This window comes from Salvelinus fontinalis, chromosome 9, assembly GCF_029448725.1.
Source record: "Salvelinus fontinalis isolate EN_2023a chromosome 9, ASM2944872v1, whole genome shotgun sequence".
NCBI classification, from domain to species: Eukaryota; Metazoa; Chordata; class Actinopteri; order Salmoniformes; family Salmonidae; genus Salvelinus; species Salvelinus fontinalis.
The window spans coordinates 4,296,152-4,313,796 of NC_074673.1; the positions used below are offsets into that span (position 1 = coordinate 4,296,152).

The 17,645-nt window shown below is 50.4% G+C and overlaps 1 protein-coding gene across 2 annotated transcripts in view; it reads right to left on the reverse strand.

Moving 5' to 3' along the window:
* Positions 1–4,939: 4,939 nt before the first annotated feature.
* LOC129861919 (tumor protein p53-inducible protein 11-like) overlaps positions 4,940–17,645 on the reverse strand; it is a 113,513-nt gene continuing 100,807 nt past the window's right edge. For both annotated transcript variants that reach the window (XM_055933110.1, XM_055933109.1), the window contains 3 exons: positions 16,409–16,505; positions 8,831–8,932; positions 4,940–8,452 (listed from right to left, as the gene is read on the reverse strand). In XM_055933110.1, coding sequence (XP_055789085.1) covers positions 8,316–8,452; positions 8,831–8,932; positions 16,409–16,505 — 336 coding nt within the window. In that variant the 3' untranslated portion in view covers positions 4,940–8,315. The remainder of the gene's footprint in view (positions 8,453–8,830; positions 8,933–16,408; positions 16,506–17,645) is intronic.

The following is a 17,645-nucleotide window of genomic DNA, read 5'->3' on the forward strand; positions in this document are numbered from 1 at the left end:
AAACCCAGATTCTTCTGTCGGACTGCCAGCTGGTGAAGCGTGATTCATCACTCCAAAGTCCAATGGCGGCGAGCTTTACATCACTCCAGCCGATGCTTGGCATTGCGCATGGTGATCTAAGGCTTGTGTGAGGCTGATCTGCCGTGGAAACCATTATCATGAAGCTCCCGATGAACAGTTATTGTGCTGACATTGCTTCCAGAGGCCGTTTGGAGTGAGTGTTGCAATCGAGGACAGAGGAATTTGACACGCTATGTGCTTCAGCACTCGGCCGTCCCATTCTGTGGACTACCACCTCGCGGCTGAGCCGTTGTTGCTCCTAGACGTTTTATCACTTAACAATAACTGCACTTACAGTTGACCGGGGCAGCTCTAGCAGGGCAGAAATTTTACGAACTGACTTGTTGGAAAGGTGGCATTATTTGACGTGATACGTTGAAAGTCACTGAACTCTTCAGTAACGCCAGTCTACTGCTAATGTTTGTCTATGGAGATTGCATGGATGCGCGCTCGATTTTATACCGCTCTCAGCAATGGGTGTGGCTGAAATAGCCGAATCCACTAATTTGAAGGGGTGTCCATATACACAATATATACAAAAATATAATTCATGACAAACAGGGTGCAAACTTTCCAGAATAAAACACAAGTCTCTCCAAAATTAACAAATGTTTTCTTTATTTCAAACTAAAACAATGGAAATCCGTAGCATATTTCTAATTTGAGGTACAATATAATACGTCCACATAAAAAAACTAAATCAACAGTATTGATCTTATTCTGTAATGAGCTGTGAGTGAAAGCCCTGGTCGGCTGAAAGCCCTGGTCAGCTGAAAGCCCTAGTCAGCTGAACTGCACCCTTGACAACTACTGTGATTATTATTATTAGACCATGCTGGTCATTTATGAACATTTGAACATCTTGGCCATGTTCTGTTATAATCTCCACCCGGCACAGCCAGAAGAGGACTGGCCACCCCTCATAGCCTGGTTCCTCTCTAGGTTTCTTCCTAGGTTTTGGCCTTTCTAGGGAGTTTTTCCTAGCCACCGTGCTTCTACACCTGCATTGCTTGCTGTTTGGGGTTTTAGGCTGGGTTTCTGTACAGCACTTTGAGATATTAGCTGATGTACGAAGGGCTTTATAAATACATTTGATTTGAAACGAAATAAAAAATAAAAAGGTCAGAAATTGAGTAAAACAGGGAGGTACTATATGAACGTGATTTAAGCTCAGTGTACCAAACTCATGTCCGACCGTCTATATCTTTCGGTTAACCCTTTCATAGCAGTAATGGACCATCAAAACGTATAGCAGAGCAAGGATAATGTCAAAGCACATTACTGAAATAGAGTTCTCTTTACAGAGCTCCACCTCTTAATCTGTCCTCCATCCATCCCTCCCCACCAAAATAAGTAGCTCTTCAGCCATTTGAAACATTTTTAACTCAATAATTACCATCTTTGCCAGATAGGGAGGGCCTGCTGTCTCGGCCCGGGACACAGAGTCAAGGAGGAGTGCTGACTACTAATTAAACACGGTGAAAGGGATACTTACTAGTCTGTGTGTGCGTGTGTGTGTGTGTGTGTGTGTGTCTCATCTGTGCTATACTGTGCAGTACAGTCACCATAGGAACAAGCAACATCTGGCCTGCCTTGCAGTACACACGGAACCACAAAACCAACAACCACTAGAGAACCAGGACGTACAACCGTCTCAGACAGAACTCAACATGGTAATTTACCCTCGTATGGGCATCAAGCGCTTCTCACTGTAAGACATCTGTGTTTTCTATACAGCACAATGAGAGACAGACTTCCATTCTGAGCGTGTAGATTTTGTTAAGACATACAGCAACAACTGTAGATGTGAGCTGCGGGACAAGAGGGTAAGTGGATTGGTTGGCAACAGTCCTCGTTTCCTAAAAAAATCCTCTCAAATCCCATTGGAGGAGAGGATCCAAGGTCCCTCCCTCGGACCTCCTCTTGTCCAATGAGCTTTGGAAGGAATTGAGGAAGGACGTAGGAAGCAAAGATTTCACAGCTAGTAACATTTTCAGACATGGCCAAGATGTGGTGTGGATTCACAGATTCACGGATTCACAGATCACAGACTGGGAAACCAGTTAGACTAAAGCAGTGGATTTTCTCCTTCGGGGACCACGACTTTTCTACGTTTTGTTGTAGCCCTGAACTTGCTCATCTGAATCACCTCGTCAAGGGCTTGGTAATTGGATAACGAGAGCTCCGAGACAGGCTCAGGAATAGGTCATTTACATGGAAGGGAGTCCCCGGGGAGAGGTTTGGAATCCACTGCTAGCACTATGACTGTGATATGTGGTTGTCCCACCTAGCTATCTGGAGATGAATGTACTGACTATGACTGTGATATGTGGTTATCCTACCTAGCTATCTGAAGATGAATGTACTGACTATGACTGTGATATGTGGTTGTCTCACCTAGCTATCTGAAGATGAATGTACTGACTATGACGGTGATATGTGGTTATCCCACCTAGCTATCTGAAGATGAATGTACTGACTATGACTGTGATATGTGGTTGTCCCACCTAGCTATCTGAAGATGAATGTACTGACTATGACTGTGATATGTGGTTGTCCCACCTAGCTATCTGTAGATGAATGTACTGACTATGACTGTGATATGTGGTTGTCCCACCTAGCTATCTGAAGATGAATGTACTAAGTCACTCTGGATAAGAGCGTCTGCTAAATGACTATAATGTAAACGTTAAGGAACATGGGGACATAGGCTTTCATGGGAAGGTAGAGATCACGTGAAAAATACAAAACACAATATCTCCATACCACACACACAACTATAGATTAATAATTGTCTCCCTGTTTTGTCAGAACTATAATAGCTTCATCCTGTTCATGACTAAACACCCATTTTGTCACCGTTGACTCTACTGTATCATTGACTGTATGTTTGTTTATTCCATGTGTAACTCTGTGTTGTATGTGTCGAACTGCTTTGCTTTATCTTGGCCAGGTCACAGTTGTAAATGAGAACTTGTTCTCAACTAGCTTACCTGGTTAAATAAAGGTGAAATATATATATTTTTTAAATTAACACGACCATGCATGATCAGACCTGTGTACTACTAGTATAAATGTGCTACAAAAGATGCATTTACATGTGTCATATTTCAGTACACAAAAGGACTATACCACATGCAATTGTCTAACATCAAAACACCACAAATATCACAAATCCACATACTGTGCATTCAGAAATTATTCAGACCCCTTGACATTTTGTTATGTTACAGATGTATTCTAAAATGGATTACATAAATACAAATCATTATCTACACACACAATACCCCATAATGCAGTGGACTTCATAATGACAAAGCAAAAAATTATTATTATTTTTTTTTTTTTTAATGTTTGCAAATTAAACTTTAATTTACATAAGTATTCAGACCCTTTGCTGTGAGACTCGAAATTGAGCTCAGGTGCATCCTGTTTCTATTGATCATCCTTGAGATGTTTCTACAACTTGGAATCCACCTGTGGTAAATTCTATTGATTGGACGTGATGTGGAAAGGCACAAACCTGTCTATGTAAAGGTCCCACAGTTGACAGTGCATGTCAGAACAAGAACCAAGCCATGAGGTCAAAGGAATTGTCTATAGAGCTCCGAGACAGGATTGTGTCGAGACACAGATCTGGGAAAGGGTACCAAAACATTTCTGCAGCATTGAAGGTCCCCAAGAACACAGTGGCCTTCATCATTCTTAAATGGCGGAAGCTAGGAACCACCAAGACTCTTCCTAGACCTGGCCGCCCAGACAGGGAGGTGACCAAGAACCCGATGGTCACTCTGACAGAGGTCTACAGTTCCTCTGTGGAGATGGGGGAACCTTCCAGAAAGACAACCATCTCTGCAGCACTCCATCAATCAGCCCTTTATGGTAGAGTGGCCAGATGGAAGATATTCCTCAGTAAAAGGCACTTGTAAGCACATTTGGAGTTTGCCAAAATGCACCTAAAGGACTCAGACCATGAGAAACAAGATTCTCTGGTCTGATGAAACCAAGATTGAACTCTTTGGCCTGAAAGCTAAGCGTCACGTCTGGAGGAAACCTGGCGCCATCCCTACGGTGAAGCATGATGGTGGCAGTAACATGCTGTGGGGATGTTTTTCAGCGGCAGGGACTGGGAGACCTGTCAGGATCGAGGGAAAGATGATCGGAACAAAGTACAGAGAGATCCTTGATGAAAACCTGCTCCAGAGCCCTCAGGACTGGGGCGAAGGTTCACCTTCCAACAGGACAACGACCCTAAGCACACAGCCAAGACAATGCAGGAGTGGCTTCGGGACAAGTCTCTGAAAGTCAGAGTGACCCAGCCAGATCCCGGACTTGAACCCGATCGAACATCTCTGGAGAGACCTGAAAATAGCTGTGCAGCAACGCTCCCCATCCAACCTGACAGAGCTCGAGAGGATCTGCAGCGAAGAATGGGAGAAACTTCCCAAATACAGTTGTGACAAGCTTGTAGCATCATGCCCAAGAAGACTTGAGGCTGTAATCGCTGACAGAGGTTCTTCAACAAAGTACTGAGTAAAGGGTCTTAATACTTATGTAAATGTAATATTTATATTTTTAATACAATGTAAAAATGTCTAAAAACCCGTTTTTGGTTTATCATTATGGGGTTGTGTGTAGATTGAGGGGGGGGGGGGGTTAAAAACATTTAATCCATTTTAGAATAAGGCTGTAATGTAACAAAATGTGGGGAAAATCAAGGGGTCTGAATACTTTCCAAATGCAAGACTTAGACCCCAGACAACAAGTTACTGATCATTAAATGATCTTTAAAAATCACAGAATGGGACTTTAATTTTTTATTTTTTAAAAATCAAACGTTTCCTGTTCTGTTCAAAATAACTACACCACACAGCAGTGATACAGTATACGGCTACTTTATTTACATGTACAAGCATCAAGTGAATTTGCACGTTGGTCGGTGACTGTTCTTTGAAAAGTTTAAGGCAAGACTAAAGATAGATATGGTGTGTATAAAAGTGTGCCGTGCCACCAATAAAGACGTTGCTGACTAACACTGGCATTGCTCTGCTGGTCACATCGAAAGTACATCACCATGTTGACATTATGCCCAACCGTGAACATACAGAAGGAGAGAACCTATAACCAGATGGCTGTAGGATTCAAATCTAAAAGTTATTTGTCATATGCTTTGTAAACAACAGGTATGGACTAACAGTGAAATGCTTACTTTAATCTACCCCTGTTATTATGAAGCATGTGACAAATAACATTTGATTCGCCTACACAATGTTCAAGTTAAACTTGACCATAAATACTAAATATTTCAGTGTAATTATACAGTAGGCCTACAGTATAAATATATTGATGGTGTGGCAAGTGACAATTAGCGTTTTCAAAGTATCTATATCTTGAAAACATTTTTGGGGGATTGTAACAACAGTGGACTAATGAAACAAACGCCCCAAAAATGATCGTTTTGGAGTGGAAGTGACCTTCAAGTCAAACCTCTTGACAGAAACTTGCTGAATTAAAAAGGTTATCATCCCTGTACAATGTCTATTCCCGACAGCGCTTCATATTGTAAGCTCACTCTCAATATCACGTTAGCGGATGAGGCATCTCTATTATGTACAGTATGTGTTCTCTATGCCCATTGGACAGACTGAAAAGCGGACCTATGACCTCCCTCAGTGTTCTGACCCAGCATTAAGGACAGAATATATATATATACATAGACGCTAATCCACACATTATACCAGTCTGTCAGCTGGTCAATGGCTTCACCATGAGGCAGCAGGTCTGATCACCTTTCAGTTTAGAGACGAGGGCAGCAGGTCTGATCACCTTTCAGTTTAGAGACAAGGGCAGCAGGTCTGATCACCTTTCAGTTTAGAGACGAGGGCAGCAGGTCTGATCACCTTTCAGTTTAGAGACGAGGGCAGCAGGTCTGATCACCTTTCAGTTTAGAGACGAGGGCAGCAGGTCTGATCACCTTTCAGTTTAGAGACGAGGGCAGCAGGTCTGATCACCTTTCAGTTTAGAGACAAGGGCAGCAGGTCTGATCACCTTTCAGTTTAGAGACGAGGGCAGCAGGTCTGATCATCTTTCAGTTTAGAGACGAGGGCAGCAGGTCTGATCACCTTTCAGTTTAGAGACGAGGGCAGCAGGTCTGATCACCTTTCAGTTTAGAGACGAGGGCAGCAGGTCTGATCACCTTTCAGTTTAGAGACGAGGGCAGCAGGTCTGATCACCTTTCAGTTTAGAGACAAGGGCAGCAGGTCTGATCACCTTTCAGTTTAGAGACGAGGGCAGCAGGTCTGATCACCTTTCAGTTTAGAGACGAGGGCAGCAGGTCTGATCACCTTTCAGTTTAGAGACGAGGGCAGCAGGTCTGATCACCTTTCAGTTTAGAGACAAGGGCAGCAGGTCTGATCACCTTTCAGTTTAGAGACGAGGGCAGCAGGTCTGATCACCTTTCAGTTTAGATACAAGGGCAGCAGGTCTGATCACCTTTCAGTTTAGAGACGAGGGCAGCAGGTCTGATCATACACATAGAATACGGTCGACTTGAAATGTCTGTTCTAGTAATTGTATTTGAATTAGTCCGATTCTATTTTACTTTACCAGCTGTCTTCTACCTATAACGGACATTCTGCTGGTTAAATGAACAGCTGATAGAAGCAGATAAACAAGCGACAGAGAGAGAGAGAGAGCAAAGATATCCATGTTTCACCTTAGTGCACAGGAGACAGAAACAACGTCAACCAACCAACACCATAAAAATTGAACATCTTTAAACTTACAAACTCTTGGTCCTTGAGACAACAGTATATTCAAAATGAAACTACCAAAAGATCACATTAGAACAACAAAAAACATTCAAATGACTACATACTAATACAGTATAGTGTTTTAAATTGCTCTGTACATCTTGGATCGGTCCCCCCAAAAAACTACCTATTTCCTATACAGTGCACTACTTTGAACAGGGCCCATAGGACTCTACTTTTGCTCAAAGGTAGTGCACTGTATAGGGAATAAGGTGTTGTTTGGGATGTAAGCACTAAGTCACGTGACTGGGCGGAAGGGAGGTACTGTACAAGAAAAACATCACTTCAAATGAATACACTTTTTTTCCCTCTTTTTTTACACAGAACCACCCTTCACACAAGTAGAGTACAGTATTTGGAGGAGGACAACAATCTCCCACTTTCACAATCAGACCCTTTCTCATTTCCATATAGAGAACAAAAGAGACCACCGTGTGTTGACTGGTTATTAAAAACATCTGGAGTCTAACATACAGTAGAATGGGGCTGGATGGACCAAGCCCCTCCCACGTCCCAGCCACATCCCTGTTAAGCCCCTGCCACACCCCTGATAAGCCCCGCCCACACCACACCCATGATAAGCCCCGCCCACACCACACCCATGATAAGCCCCGCCCACACCACACCCATGATAAGCCCCGCCCACACCACATCCCTGGTAAGCCCCGCCCACACCACATCCCTGGTAAGCCCCGCCCACACCACATCCCTGGTAAGCCCCGCCCACACCACATCCCTGGTAAGCCCCGCCCACACCACATCCCTGATCAGAAAGGTGCAACCTTACAGAACGTTATACATGTAATGTATCGATCTGCTATGACGGTTTGTCATGTAGAACTGTGAATAATGCCAGCTCTACACATTACATTTCTAGCTGCGACATTGTGAACATTTCTCTTCAATCAATAAACCACAGCTCCGTCTGGAATTAAATATTTGAAAGCACCCACCCCACCCCACCCCTCCCAAACACCCTAACTCAGCCGAGCCCCACCCTGTGGGCCTCCATCCCCTCCCCTCCCAAACAACCTAACTCAGCCGAGCCCCACCCTGTGGGCCTCCATCCCCTGCCCTCCCTTCCCTGCTCTCAGATCATCTTGGGTCGTCCTCTCTACTCCCCTCCCTCCTCTCAGATCTTCTTGGGTCGTCCTCTCTCCTCCCCTCCCTCCTCTCAGATCTTCTTGGGTCGTCCTCTCCCTCTCAAATCGTCCTCTCTCCTCCCCTCCCTCCTCTCAGATCATCTTGGGTCGTCCTCTCCTCCCCTCCATCCTCTCAGATCATCTTGGGTCGTCTAATCTCCTCCCCTCCCTCCTCTCAGATCTTCTTGGGTCGTCCTCTCTCCTCCCCTCCCTCCTCTCAGATCATCTTGGGTCGTCCTCTCTCCTCCCCTCCCTCCTCTCAGATCATCTTGGGTCGTCCTCTCTCCTCCCCTCCCTCCTCTCAGATCTTCTTGGGTCGTCCTCTCCCCAGGTGGTAGTAATAGAAGAGAGTGACCAGGAGGAAGAGCACCCGGCTGAGGAGGAGGAGGATGGCAGCGTTGGGAAACGAGCCCATCTCCACCAGGGTGACCGACGTAACTGCAACAAGACAAGGGTTGAGACAACAGTAAAAATAAATAAATAATAAAACTCCCTCTCTCACATAAAGAGACAGACTGACTAATTGATAGATAGATAACGGACGACCCTCAGTCATGGAGATATAATCCCTCATCGGTAATAACTATGACGAGTCATGAGACTGTGGTAGCTGATCCAGACTCCAAACAGTACTACTGCGTCTCCAACACTAGAGGGAGCTGTTAGCGTATACACAATCGGAAGATGGTGGGCAAAACGGACAGCATGACGTACAGCAAATAAGGTTCATTGAATAATAATATATACGGTAATAGGTTTGCATCATAAGCATGAATTTATATATTAAATACCAATATGAAATAAATGTGATCTCACCTATAAACTGGACAGCAAAGTAGCATGCTTCGCTGAGCAGAGTCCATTGAATGATGACCTTCTCTTGTGCATACACTCCATTCCACAAGATGAGGGACAGACCTGGGGGGGGGGGGGGGGGGGGGTTCAGAGGTCATGGGTTATAGTTTAGTCCATTGAATGATGACTTTCTCTTGTGCATACACTCCATTCCACAAGATGGGGGACAGACCTGGAGGGGGGGGGGGGGGGGGTCAGAGGTCATGGGTTATAGTTTAGTCCATTGAATGATGAACTTCTCTTGTGTTTTACAACCCATTCCACGAGATGAGGGACAGACCAGGAGGGGGGGGGGGTCAGAGGTCATGGGTTATAGTTTAGGCCGGCCTACCTCATTTGGGGCCCCGACCTACAGGGTGTATAATTTCCTGCAATTCTATACTTTTTGCCATGGGAGATTTGGTTGGGGGCCCCCTAGAGGGAGGGAGGTTTTTGCCATGGGAGATTTGGTTGGGGGCCCCCTAGCAAGATCGGATTTTCAGAAGGTCCTGAGAACGTTGATATACAGCGCATTCGGGAAAGTATTCAGACTCCTTGACTTTTTCCACATTTTTGTTACATTACAGCCTTAAGTATTTAGACCCTTTACAGCCTCATCTTCCTGAGTATAACGCTAATTTCACTACTTCTCCATAATGACCTTAGTAGTCCCCGGTTAATTTCACTACTTCTCCATAATGACTTTAGTAGTCCCCGGTTAATTTCACTACTTCTCCATAATGACCTTAGTAGTCCCCGGTTAATTTCACTACTTCTCCATAATGACCTTAGTAGTCCCCGGTTAATTTCACTACTTCTCCAGAATGACCTTAGTAGCCCCCGGTTAATTTCACTACTTCTCCAGAATGACCTTGGGAAGAGGTCAACATTCACAAGGCAGCGGGGCAGATGGATTATAAGGCCGTGTACTCAGAGCATGCGTGGACCAACTGACAAGTGTCTTCACTGACATTTTCAACCTCTTCCTGACCGAGTCTGTAATACATGTTTCAAGGAGACCACCAGATGCCCTGTGACCAAGAACGCGAAAGTAACCTGCCTAAATGACTACCGACCCGTAGCACTCACGTCAGTAGCCATGAAGTGCTTTGAAAGGCTGGTCATGGCTCACATCAACACCATCATCCCGGAAACCCTAGACCCACTCCAATTCACATACCGCCCAAACAGATCCACAGATGACGCAATCTCTATGACACTCCACACTGGACCTCAGACTGGGGTGAAGGTTCATCTTCCAACAGGACAACGACCCTAAGCACACAGCCAAGACAATGCTGGAGAGGCTTCGGGACAAGTCTCTGAATGTCCTTGAGTGGCCCAGCCAGAGCCCGGACTTGAACCCGATCTCACACTCCTCATCCAACCTGACAGAGTGAGAGGATCTGCAGAGAAGAATGAGAGAAACTCCCTAAATACAGGTGTGACAAGCTTGTAGCGTCATACTCAGGAAGATGAGGCTGTAAAGGGTAAAGGGTCTGAATACTTAAGCCTGTAACGTAACAAAAATGTGGAAAAAGTCAAGGGGTCTGAATACTTTCCCGAATGCGCTGTATTTCAACGTTCTCAAGACCTTCTGAAATGTCCAAAATATATTTCTAGGAAGGCCACTTATTTTTTGTCAAAGTCACCAGTCACCCAAGTCATTAACTAGTCACTTTACCCCTACCTACATGTAAAAATGACCTCACCTAACCTGCACCCCTCCACATTGACTCGGTACCGGTACCCCCTGTACAGAACCTCATTATTGTGTTACTTTTTATTAGAACTGTTTGTTTATTTAGCGAATATTTTCTTAACTATTTCTCTAACTACATTGTTGGTTAAGGGCTTGTAAGTAAGCGTTTCACCGTAAGGTACTTGTAGTATTCAGCGCATGTGACAAATACAACTTGATTTGATTCCATAATGACCTTCGTGGTCCCCGGTTAATTTCACTACTTCTCCATAACGACCTTAGTATACCCAGGTTCCAACAGTGGGATTTATGTTTATCTCACAGTAGGCTTGTTATATAAACCTTACTAGATCTCTCGCTCTACTTTTCTGTCTATGGTGTCATAGTCACCAGAACATGTTAAGAGAAATAGACCTGGGTTCACTTTTCAGACAACTCCATTAGTTCTACGGTGCCAGGCAAGCTCAATTAAAAACATAGCTAAAACTATTTGAAAGAAAACAAATACTATTTGAACCCTGAAGTGAGCAGGACCAACACAACATTAAATGACTGGCTGCACCCGACTGACTGCACCCGACTGGCTGGCTGGCTGACTGCACCCGACTGGCTGGCTGGCTGGCTGGCTGACTGGCTGACTGCACCCGACTGGCTGCACCCGACTGGCTGACTGCACCCGACTGGCTGACTGCACCCGACTGGCTGCACCCGACTGGCTGGCTGCACCCGACTGGCTGCACCCGACTGGCTGCACCCGACTGGCTGGCTGCACCCGACTGGCTGGCTGGCTGACTGGCTGCACCCGACTGACTGTCTGGCTGGCTGGCTGACTGCACCCGGCTGGCTGGCTGGCTGACTGCACCCGGCTGGCTGGCTGCACCCGGCTGGCTGGCTGGCTGACTGCACCCGACTGGCTGGCTGGCTGACTGCACCCGACTGGCTGGCTGGCTGACTGCACCCGACTGGCTGGCTGGCTGACTGCACCCGACTGGCTGGCTGGCTGACTGCACCCGGCTGGCTGGCTGCACCCGGCTGGCTGGCTGGCTGACTGCACCCGACTGGCTGGCTGGCTGACTGCACCCGACTGGCTGGCTGGCTGACTGCACCCGACTGGCTGGCTGGCTGGCTGACTGCACCCGACTGGCTGCACCCGACTGGCTGGCTGCACCCGACTGGCTGGCTGGCTGACTGACTGGCTGCACCCGATTGACTGTCTGGCTGGCTGGCTGACTGCACCCGGCTGGCTGGCTGGCTGACTGCACCCGGCTGGCTGGCTGGCTGACTGCACCCGACTGGCTGGCTGACTGCACCCGACTGGCTGGCTGACTGCACCCGACTGGCTGCACCCGACTGGCTGGCTGACTGCACCCGACTGGCTGGCTGACTGCACCCGACTGGCTGGCTGACTGCACCCGACTGGCTGGCTGACTGCACCCGACTGGCTGGCTGGCTGCACCCGACTGGCTGGCTGGCTGACTGCACCCGACTGGCTGGCTGGCTGCACCCGACTGGCTGGCTGCACCCGACTGACTGTCTGGCTGGCTGGCTGACTGCACCCGGCTGGCTGGCTGGCTGACTGCACCCGGCTGGCTGGCTGGCTGACTGCACCCGACTGGCTGGCTGACTGCACCCGACTGGCTGGCTGACTGCACCCGACTGGCTGCACCCGACTGGCTGGCTGACTGCACCCGACTGGCTGGCTGACTGCACCCGACTGGCTGGCTGACTGCACCCGACTGGCTGGCTGACTGCACCCGACTGGCTGGCTGGCTGCACCCGACTGGCTGGCTGGCTGACTGCACCCGACTGGCTGGCTGGCTGCACCCGACTGGCTGGCTGCACCCGACTGACTGACTGGCTGGCTGGCTGACTGCACCCGACTGACTGACTGGCTGACTGCACCCGACTGGCTGGCTGGCTGCACCCGACTGGCTGGCTGGCTGCACCCGACTGGCTGGCTGGCTGCACCCGACTGGCTGGCTGGCTGCACCCGACTGGCTGGCTGGCTGCACCCGACTGGCTGGCTGGCTGCACCCGACTGGCTGGCTGGCTGACTGCACCCGACTGACTGACTGGCTGGCTGGCTGGCTGACTGCACCCGACTGGCTGGCTGGCTGACTGCACCCGACTGGCTGGCTGGCTGGCTGGCTGCACCCGACTGGCTGGCTGGCTGGCTGGCTGCACCCGACTGGCTGGCTGGCTGCACCCGACTGGCTGGCTGGCTGACTGCACCCGACTGACTGACTGGCTGGCTGACTGCACCCGACTGACTGACTGGCTGGCTGACTGCACCCGACTGGCTGGCTGGCTGCACCCGACTGGCTGGCTGGCTGCACCCGACTGGCTGGCTGGCTGACTGCACCCGACTGACTGACTGGCTGGCTGGCTGGCTGACTGCACCCGACTGGCTGGCTGGCTGACTGCACCCGACTGGCTGGCTGGCTGGCTGCACCCGACTGGCTGGCTGGCTGCACCCGACTGGCTGGCTGGCTGACTGCACCCGACTGACTGACTGGCTGGCTGGCTGGCTGACTGCACCCGACTGGCTGGCTGGCTGACTGCACCCGACTGGCTGGCTGGCTGACTGCACCCGACTGGCTGGCTGGCTGGCTGCACCCGACTGGCTGGCTGGCTGGCTGCACCCGACTGGCTGGCTGGCTGGCTGGCTGCACCCGACTGGCTGGCTGGCTGGCTGACTGCACCCGACTGGCTGACTGCACCCGGCTGGCTGACTGCACCCGACTGGCTGACTGCACCCGACTGGCTGGCTGGCTGGCTGACTGCACCCGACTGGCTGGCTGGCTGGCTGACTGCACCCGACTGGCTGGCTGGCTGGCTGACTGCACCCGACTGGCTGGCTGGCTGGCTGACTGCACCCGACTGGCTGGCTGGCTGGCTGACTGCACCCGACTGGCTGGCTGGCTGGCTGACTGCACCCGACTGGCTGGCTGGCTGGCTGACTGCACCCGACTGGCTGGCTGGCTGGCTGACTGCACCCGACTGGCTGGCTGGCTGGCTGACTGCACCCGACTGGCTGGCTGGCTGGCTGACTGCACCCGACTGGCTGGCTGGCTGGCTGACTGCACCCGACTGGCTGGCTGGCTGGCTGACTGCACCCGACTGGCTGGCTGGCTGGCTGACTGCACCCGACTGGCTGGCTGGCTGGCTGACTGCACCCGACTGGCTGGCTGGCTGGCTGACTGCACCCGACTGGCTGGCTGGCTGGCTGACTGCACCCGACTGGCTGGCTGGCTGGCTGACTGCACCCGACTGGCTGGCTGGCTGGCTGACTGCACCCGACTGGCTGGCTGGCTGGCTGACTGCACCCGACTGGCTGGCTGGCTGGCTGACTGCACCCGACTGGCTGGCTGGCTGGCTGACTGCACCCGACTGGCTGGCTGGCTGGCTGACTGCACCCGACTGGCTGGCTGGCTGGCTGACTGCACCCGACTGGCTGGCTGGCTGGCTGACTGCACCCGACTGGCTGGCTGGCTGGCTGACTGCACCCGACTGGCTGGCTGGCTGGCTGACTGCACCCGACTGGCTGGCTGGCTGGCTGCACCCGACTGGCTGGCTGGCTGGCTGGCTGCACCCGACTGGCTGGCTGGCTGGCTGACTGCACCCGACTGGCTGGCTGGCTGGCTGACTGCACCCGACTGGCTGGCTGGCTGGCTGACTGCACCCGACTGGCTGGCTGGCTGGCTGACTGCACCCGACTGGCTGGCTGGCTGGCTGACTGCACCCGACTGGCTGGCTGGCTGGCTGACTGCACCCGACTGGCTGGCTGGCTGGCTGACTGCACCCGACTGGCTGGCTGGCTGGCTGACTGCACCCGACTGGCTGGCTGGCTGGCTGACTGCACCCGACTGGCTGGCTGGCTGCACCCGACTGGCTGGCTGGCTGCACCCGACTGGCTGGCTGGCTGACTGCACCCGACTGGCTGGCTGGCTGACTGCACCCGACTGGCTGGCTGGCTGACTGCACCCGACTGGCTGGCTGGCTGACTGCACCCGACTGGCTGGCTGGCTGACTGCACCCGACTGGCTGGCTGGCTGACTGCACCCGACTGGCTGGCTGGCTGACTGCACCCGACTGGCTGGCTGGCTGACTGCACCCGACTGGCTGGCTGGCTGACTGCACCCGACTGGCTGGCTGGCTGACTGCACCCGACTGGCTGGCTGGCTGACTGCACCCGACTGGCTGGCTGGCTGACTGCACCCGACTGGCTGGCTGGCTGACTGCACCCGACTGGCTGGCTGGCTGACTGCACCCGACTGGCTGGCTGGCTGACTGCACCCGACTGGCTGGCTGGCTGACTGCACCCGACTGGCTGGCTGGCTGACTGCACCCGACTGGCTGGCTGGCTGACTGCACCCGACTGGCTGGCTGGCTGACTGCACCCGACTGGCTGACTGGCTGACTGACTGGCCGACTGGCCGACTGGCCGACTGGCCGACTGGCCGACTGGCCGACTGGCCGACTGGCCGACTGGCCGACTGGCCGGCTGGCCGGCTGGCCGGCTGGCCGGCTGGCTGACTGGCTGACTGGCTGACTGGCTGACTGCACCCGACTGACTGGTGTGATTTATTGTCAAATGAATGCGATTATAATAATCAATTCTTCAATCTTCAATACAATTCCTGTGGCGTGGAGGGCAGTAACGGCAAGGCACACGTGTACAGCCTGCATCTATCGCTGTGCCGTCGGCGCCAAAGAGCGAGACTAGAAACGCTCCAATTAAACGTGTCATTAAATAAGCCGCCGCACACGACAATGAAGTGTCCGACCAGAAGTACGTCTAATGATACACCGTCTGTCCGTGCACGTCTATATCTGTCCGTGCACGTCTATATCTGTCCGTGCACGTCTATATCTGTCCGTGCACGTCTATATCTGTCCGTGCACGTCTATATCTGTCCGTGCACGTCTATATCTGTCCGTGCACGTCTATATCTGTCCGTGCACGTCTATATCTGTCCGTGCACGTCTATATCTGTCCGAGAGATGTCTTCGTCCTGCTCTTCTGTGGTCACATGCACTCTATTATAACTCTACAGTTAGTCACGTGCACACCGGTAATACGTGCACACCTGCACACCTTCCCGCTCAGCCCAGTCAAAACTGTTCGCCGCTCTGGCACCCCAATGGTGGAACAAACTCCCTCACGACGCCAGGACAGCGGAGTCAATCACCACCTTCCGGAGACACCTGAAACCCCACCTCTTCAAGGAATACCTAGGATAGGATAAAGCAATCCTTCTGACCCCCCCCCCCCCCCCCCTTAAAAGATTTAGATGCACTGTTTGTAAAGTGGCTGTTCCACTGGATGTCATAAGGTGAACGCACCAATTTGTAAGTCGCTCTGGATAAGAGCGTCTGCTAAATGACTTAAATGTAAATGTAATATAGACGGGGCCAGAGATACACATGAAGGCCTTGCTTAAAGCAACCAAATACACCGGGAATATAGACGGGGACAGAGATACACATGAAGGCCTTACATAAAGCATCCAAATACACCGGTAATATAGACGGGGCCAGAGATACACATGAAGGCCTTACATAAAGCAACCAAATACACCGGTAATATAGACGGGGACAGAGACACATGAAGGCCTTGCATAAAGCATCCAAATACACGGACATGTGGGAGGGGACAGAGAGGACACCAATATAGTGGGAAGAATAGAGAACATCACAAGTGTGTGTGTGTGTGTGTGACAGTGTATATGTACCATATGCAGATGAACAACACAAGGAAGTTAGTAGTGTGTGTGTGTGTGTGTGTGTGTGTGTGTGTGTGTGTGTGTGTGTGTGTGTGTGTGTGTGTGTGTGTGTGTGTGTGTGTGTGTACTGACTGAGTAGTGCTCCTCCATAGAGCCTGATGGAGATGCTGGTCTTGTTGATCTCTTCTTCAAACACCACCTCATAGAGCTGGTTGGGACACACCAGGGCCTGCAGAGAGAGGAGACAACACTTATATATTACACAGCATGCACTATAGCAGGAGGGGGTCACTTCCTCTCTCAAATACAGCCTCTTAAAAAATACAGCCTCTTAATAAAATACAGCCTCTTAATAAAATACAGCCTCTTAAAAAATACAGCCTCTTAAAAAATACAGCCTCTTAAAAAATACAGCCTCTTAATAAAATACAGCCTCTTAATAAAATACAGCCTCTTAATAAAATACAGCCTCTTAATAAAATACAGCCTCTTAATAAAATACAGCCTCTTAATAAAATACAGCCTCTTAATAAAATACAGCCTCTCTTAAAATACAGCCTCTCTTAAAATACAGCCTCTCTTAAAATACAGCCTCTCTTAAAATACAGCCTCTCTTAAAATACAGCCTCTCTTAAAATACAGCCTCTCTTAAAATACAGCCTCTCTTAAAATACAGCCTCTCTTAAAATACAGCCTCTCTAAAATACAAACAGAAATAGTTATGTTTGTCCCAAAGTCACCAGGCTAGTTCCACCAGCACTGAACAGAAGGACAACTTCATTTACTATAAAACTATTTTTTTCTTCCTTCCCCCCTCAGCAAGGCCATTCAGCTCCACTATTAGATACGGAAGACAATTCAGCTCCACTTAAATTTAGGATGCAGACAAAGACACAGCTGTTCCTCCCATGTGTCCCCATAGAGAGATAGTGTAGCGGTGTCCCCATAGAGAGATAGTGTAGCGGTGTCCCCATAGAGAGATAGTGTAGCGGTGTCCCCATATAGAGAGATAGTGTAGCGGTGTCCCCATAGAGAGATAGTGTAGCGGTGTCCCCATATAGAGAGATAGTGTAGCGGTGTCCCCATATAGAGAGATAGTGTAGCGGTGTCCCCATATAGAGAGATAGTGTAGCGGTGTCCCCATAGAGAGATAGTGTAGCGGTGTCCCCATAGAGAGATAGCGTAGCGGTGTCCCCATAGAGAGATAGTGTAGCGGTGTCCCCATATAGAGAGATAGTGTAGCGGTGTCCCCATATAGAGAGATAGTGTAGCGGTGTTCCCATAGAGAGATAGTGTAGCGGTGTCCCCATAGAGAGATAGTGTAGCGGTGTCCCCATATAGAGAGATAGTGTAGCGGTGTCCCCATAGA